General features: G+C 47.6%; 1 protein-coding gene across 4 annotated transcripts in view; it reads right to left on the bottom strand.

The window, feature by feature from the left end:
* Positions 1-1,963: 1,963 nt before the first annotated feature.
* Positions 1,964-5,859, bottom strand: part of HMBOX1 (homeobox containing 1) — a 192,316-nt gene continuing 188,420 nt past the window's right edge. For 2 of the 4 annotated variants that reach the window (XM_021718411.1, XM_021718412.1), the window contains exon 10: positions 1,964-4,251. In XM_021718411.1, coding sequence (XP_021574086.1) covers positions 4,114-4,251 — 138 coding nt within the window. In that variant the 3' untranslated portion in view covers positions 1,964-4,113. Of the gene's footprint in view, positions 4,252-5,236; positions 5,291-5,859 lie in introns of all 4 variants that reach the window. The other 2 variants (XM_021718413.1, XM_021718410.1) reach the window with 2 other exon arrangements.

Here is a 5,859-nt window from a genome sequence, read left to right as displayed (position 1 = left end):
AAAGGGATTATTTCCACTGTTGAGTGCAGAGATAACGTAGCTGGTCAGTGGAATGTGTAGTTGGCCAAGACAGGAAGGAGCGTTTGTGTTAGGAGAGGGACCACACCCACCCACTTTTGCCTGCTGCCACAAGATCAGAAGTCTGCTCAAGACCAGGATAGAGGAAAAAGGAAGGGGAGCTGGAGACTCCTGATGAAGGGGCAGTCTATTTATACTCAGTGCCTGATGGTTGGTAACCAGAAGTTCCTAAAGCCAACATTTCTTAAAGACAAAGACCAAACGGAGAAGGAGAACAACTGTCCAGTGAATTCTTCATAGTTCCCCCTTTGAGGTAAATCCAGATGTCTGGACCCAACATGGGTGCTGCTGATCACTGAGTCGCCTGCCATCAGAAGGCTGCCAGGATTTGCATACTTCAGTATTAATGACTTGCTTCCTCATGGGTATCTTTTTAGGTAGTCACCTCTCCTGAGCTGGGATGAAAGGTACCTTAGAGGGGTTCTAGACCTTCCTGCCCCAGGCTTCTGCTTCCTGGGAAGGGCCGTGGGAGGTGGGAGGCTTGTCCCACCAAATGACACGTGTGGGTGCTGTGCAGAGTCCACGGGCAGGGGCAGGGTCACTGCACTTACTGGTCCTTAAAGGACCGAGGCCATGAGGAACACTGCCATGAAGGCTACCTAGCACTGGAAACTTCGCCGAAATAACTTGACCGAATGTTTGTCTGGTACCGAACGGCAACAGAAGGGCTCATGTAAGAGTGCAGGGTACTGCTCTGTCTGATGTTAGGGTTATCCAGTTCGGCCGAAACCTCATGAAAGGCCCCTTTATGATGGGACATGTACCCATCTGACCATAATAATTTAATTAGACTGTCTCTTTAAAAGTAACAATAAATTGCATGAACATCTGTTGGTGAGTTTCCCCTCCCCCCACTTCTAAAGACTTGTCTCCCTGGAGTAGGAAGAAGCCACCCCTTAAAGAGCCTCTGGGGCCTGAGGAACAGAACCAAGCAAGGAAGAGGCACAGAGCAGCCAGGAAGCGCAGAGTGTGACTGTTAGAGCCTAGCCGTTTCCCTCCAGGCGTAGAGCAGTTTAGCGTTTCTGTTTTACCACCACCTCTAAAATCTGAAAACGGTAAGAAAGAAATGCACGACTCAGATACCAGAAACAAAAGAGCGGCACCTCCACACACATTGCAAGAACTAAGGCGGCCTGGACAGTAGCAGAATTGATGGCGGGTTTAAATCTCGACCCCAAAGAAGGGAATTCTCTCCTGGGGAAGCAGCAGCAGTTACACGGAAGGCAGCCGGTCTTGAGAGCAGGCCAGCGGTCTCCGCCAATGAAGAGTGCCTGTGGGTGAAAGACTCCTTCCTCCCGTTGTCACTGAGCTCAGGAGGATGCTGCCCCACGCTAGCAGCAATATCCTTTCAGCTTTCCACGCTGCCGAGCGGGGCCTGGCACTCCCTTTCATGGACACTACCTCACCTCCACTCTGAAGCTTTACTTCCTCCTTAAAGGTCTTAAAACAAGGAAACCTTTTGGCTCTTCTATGGCAACTGTTGTATTTCTTTAGAAACCGCAGCTGTCTTAACAGTTTGAGTCTGTTCCTTTAAAAAGACCAGCAAGAGCAAATGATACTAGCAATCCCATCATAAAGAAGCTATCAATTATAATAATCTCCTTACAATAAATCATGGATGTGGCTTGTCAGAGTATCTTTTTTTCTCTCTCCTTGTTCTTTCTGATTCAACCAAGAATAAGCAGACAAAATTCCACCGAAATGGAAAGATACAATATGTTATATTTCTTCTAAGCAAAATAAAAGTAAAGAAAGATAACACAATCTCCCAATTGAAATAAAAAGTCAAACCAAGAAAATACGAACAGGGGTGGGGGGGGTCATTCCTGAGAATAACAAATGCTACTCTTGAATTTGTTGGTTCAAGTACTACAGTAAAACGGAGAAGACTCTGGCTCCATTTTACTTCAATTCTTGGAAGCTGGAAAAAGTACATAATTGTTTTCCCCCTGAAATCCACGGACAAGAGCAGGACCAGGCCCTGCATATAGCTCGTTAAAGTCACAGACAAACAGAAGGTGGCACTTTCACGCCCTCTCAGACTTCTCATGCTCACGTAAGCAGGATTAATAGCTAAGGAGGTGGTGTGGTCAGCGTGCGCCTCAGTGGAGGGAGACCAGCTGGCCGCTGGCGGGCACGCAATGTCTCCCGAGTGTGAAGGGGAAAACCCAGGAGGGTCAGCAAGTCTCTCTCTCTCTCTCTCTGAATAGCTTTACGTTGAACGCATTTGGTGGCGGGTGAGGGGTCAGGAACGAGGTAAGGAAACGGCACCTTCCTTCTAGCTTAGAAATCACTTTCAGGTAATGGACAGAGACAGCAGCCCTGCTTACAGGCAGCCTCACGCTCCATTTTCAACAGGGCTTCGTTACGCGTAGAGAGGAGAGCTGGGACGAGGCCGAAAACACACAGCAGTCGTGCCTCTCTCGGACACACCCTTTGCTGCTAGCGGCACTGAAGGCTGTTCCTCTTACCCACAGTGACAGCATGTCATTTAATCGGGATGCCACGAGACCATTTTCGTACAAGGCCAGCAGATGTAATTTTCTTTGATGCATGGATAGTTCATCATTTTGCTACTGGATGACAAGGTGATCACAGGGTGACTTTATAACGCAAGTTCGCTGTTTGGTATTTTGACTTCTCAAAATGAAAAAAAGATTTATCAAATATAAATATCTTTAAAAAGTAACAAAAGTGCTACATATGTGATCACGGAAAAAAATTCCATCAGTTACTGCCGCTTAAAGTAGATTAAACTTTACAAATATTACCACATCCATTATCAATATGGCTTCCGATTATTAAATAAATTGCCTGTAGCAACATAGCTTTCCACACTTCTCCAAGGACAGAGTAAAGAGAACACTAAAGCAGTCACCTCCTGCTGTATCTGGCACAGCCACAATGTACGTGGTAGATGTCCCCTGCTTTTTCTGCTCCTACTAGGCAAGAGTTTGCATCTGTGATAGTCAGCACGGTCCCCCCATGAAGCCCTCTATCGACCTCTCAGATCGAGGGGGCTTCCGTTTAAGGGATACAAAGAATGTGAGTTCTTTCACACCTTTCTGACCTTAGCTCCATCCTTGAAAGCCTGTTTTTGGTAGCAGGGAAAGGGGACACCGGCAGGAGCCAAAGCAACTTCCACGATGGCCTCCAGAATGTTTCCTGGCCGGCACGGGGGACGGTGCCGCGGAAGGTACAGTGGTTCTGGAAACTGGACTTAACATCCAGTAGACATTCAGCTCATAGTATAGTTTTTTCCAATGCTCTCAAGCTGAGTTTTTTTTTCCAATGACTTCTGTTTTTTTCTTTTTTTTTTTTTTTAAATCATGGTCCCAAAGGCAGAAGGCAGTATTTTATCTACTAAGTCACACAGCTTATGAGAGGAAAGGATGTCTGTGTCAGGCATATTAGCTTCAACCAGAATCTGAGATCGAGTTTTTCCATTGACATTCTTAGCACAGCACCCAAAGAAGTATAATCTAGCCACAGTGTGACTATAATGAGGCACGGCTTATTGCAGCTGGAAATCAATTACTCTCGCACTGAGGTGGGGATTCTAGTGTTCCTTGGACTCTGCGGATACTCCCCCAATGTGTCTGTCATTCCTGTGCCACGACCTCAGCTTGCATCCTGTCAGTCTTGGGAAGGGCGTGGGCTACAGACTAGTGTTACATGAATCTAAAGGTACCCAAGATTTTGCACGTAGCCTAATATCTGAGAACTGAGGGCTACCTAAATGCTTGGAAGCACTTTCCTGGAATACTAAGACGGAGCAGCAAGATTTTCTAGCCTCGGGGGCCGGGAGAGGGAAGTGTGGTAGTTGGTTGGCTATTATTTACTGGGAGTTAATACTGAGAGAGTATATTCAAAGGCTGAGGGCACCATGCCATCTTCACAGAACAAGACCCTAACGGCTACCTGACATACAAGAAACTGCAAGTTATACTGTAAGAACACATGTTAAGGACCGAGGAAAGTCTGCTAAGGTGCTAAGTCTAAACTAAGTTAACTTGTCATGTTTAACCTCCCTGATCAGTCATCATCCAGGGCCTCTGTCTTGATTTCGCTGGCTCCTTGTCGGGCCAATGCCAAGATAGTGTGGTTGACCGCTGCCATCTCCACAGCTAGTGAAATGGGGTCTTGGTGGTCACTATGGCTCGTGCTGTCATCCTAGATGTGCAGAAATAAGAGACAAAGATTATTAGTGGACTGGCACAGCTCTCTAGTTCACAGGAGGCATGCTGGGGCCAGGGGAGGCAGAATGTTCGTGAGAGGAACAATGGGGGGGTCTCATGATGGAGTAGGGGTGAACTGTATTTAAGTAGACACTGAATGGTATAGGTCCAGAGACTCTCAGTCGACAATTTTAGGGCTCAACAAATAAAGTGCACTAAAAGTATTTTTCCTCACTGAGAATTTTATTAATTCTATCAGAAAATCCGCTGAAATTTAAAACCAGCGGATTTAAATATAAAACCAACAATTTGGATCTTTCTGTGCAAAAAATATAGCACTAATCATCAAAGGCCACACTAGCAAGCTGTTAAATTCCAGATTGCTACTCTTGTGTAGTGGCATCCTCACAGCCACCACAGACTTGACCTGCTGGGCTCCGGCAATCCTTCTGCCTCAGCCTTCCGAGTAGCTGGAACTACAGGGGTGCGCTACCACACCCGACTTATTTTTTGATTTATTGTACAGATGAGCTCTCACCAAGTTGCCCAGGCTGGTCTCGAACCCCTGGGCTCAGGTAATCCTCTCACCTCGGCTTCCCAAAGTGCTGGGATTACAGGCTGAGCCACTGTGCCTGGCCCAGATTGCTACTCTTAACAGATTATTAGAATTCATGGTATCTTTCTACTGAACTGAGAAAACTAGACAAAACTTACAACTGCATCTTACATATAAAGATGCACTTAATTCTCAGTTACAACAGGACAAAAGTGTCACTGCCGGCAATGGCTTGGGAGAAAGGCGTGAGCTCTCCTGCTAGGCAGTTGTGAGGGAGCGACGGGCGCCCTGCCTAGGGGGGGTGTGAAACTTCCCTCCCCATGCAGCTCAGTGTGGTAAACAAGAAAGCTGTGAAGGAAGCTGGCACTGCAGGATGCACGTCGGGCCCTGAGGACGGCGTTGCAAACTAGGGTACGTTTTTCACCTGTCACGTCTTCAGGGGAACGCTGCGTCAAAGAGCTTTGGAACGGGTAAGTCCCTTGGGCGGGGGGCAGAGCATGGGATGTGCTGCCCTCAGGGCATCTGTTAAAAAAGATGGAAAGGATCCATCTATTTTGGTAGACTGGAAAATTACAGGAATGTTTCCAACCGGAAAGACTTTCAGAACTTTCTCTGGAATAAAAGGTGGGGCCATGATTTGGAGTCCTAAGGGGGGAAAATGAACTCCTGGGCAGTGTGGGCATCAGGATTTCGTTCTGATTTTCAGAGATTAGAGTTTAGAACTAAAAGGGGGGTCAACATTGACTTCCGCACACTCTTTCTTGGAATGTTTGTGCTCAAGCGGGCAAACAGCGGCTGCCAGGAGAAGACCAGCCTGGACTCTCCGAGCTGGCTGAGGGGCCAGGAAAAGGGGCGGGCCCCACAGGAAAGCGAAGTTCTCTCGCTGAGGCCTAGGCCGAGGGCCATCCGTTTTCTGCATCCAGCAAACGGAAGCGCAACTGACATCCTGTCCACACGTTAATGAAAGCCGCCGACACACGTGGGGCAGAACTCGCGCCGCCTGGGTCACCCAACGGCTCCACGCAGTGGCTACGCTTAAATACACTT

Source organism: Carlito syrichta, unplaced genomic scaffold (assembly GCF_000164805.1).
Source record: "Carlito syrichta isolate Samal-C Ts95f unplaced genomic scaffold, Tarsius_syrichta-2.0.1 Scaffold312190, whole genome shotgun sequence".
In the NCBI taxonomy this organism is placed as follows: domain Eukaryota; kingdom Metazoa; phylum Chordata; class Mammalia; order Primates; family Tarsiidae; genus Carlito; species Carlito syrichta.
The sequence above is the reverse complement of the archived record's forward strand: the minus strand, read 5'-3'. Positions and strand labels throughout refer to the sequence as shown.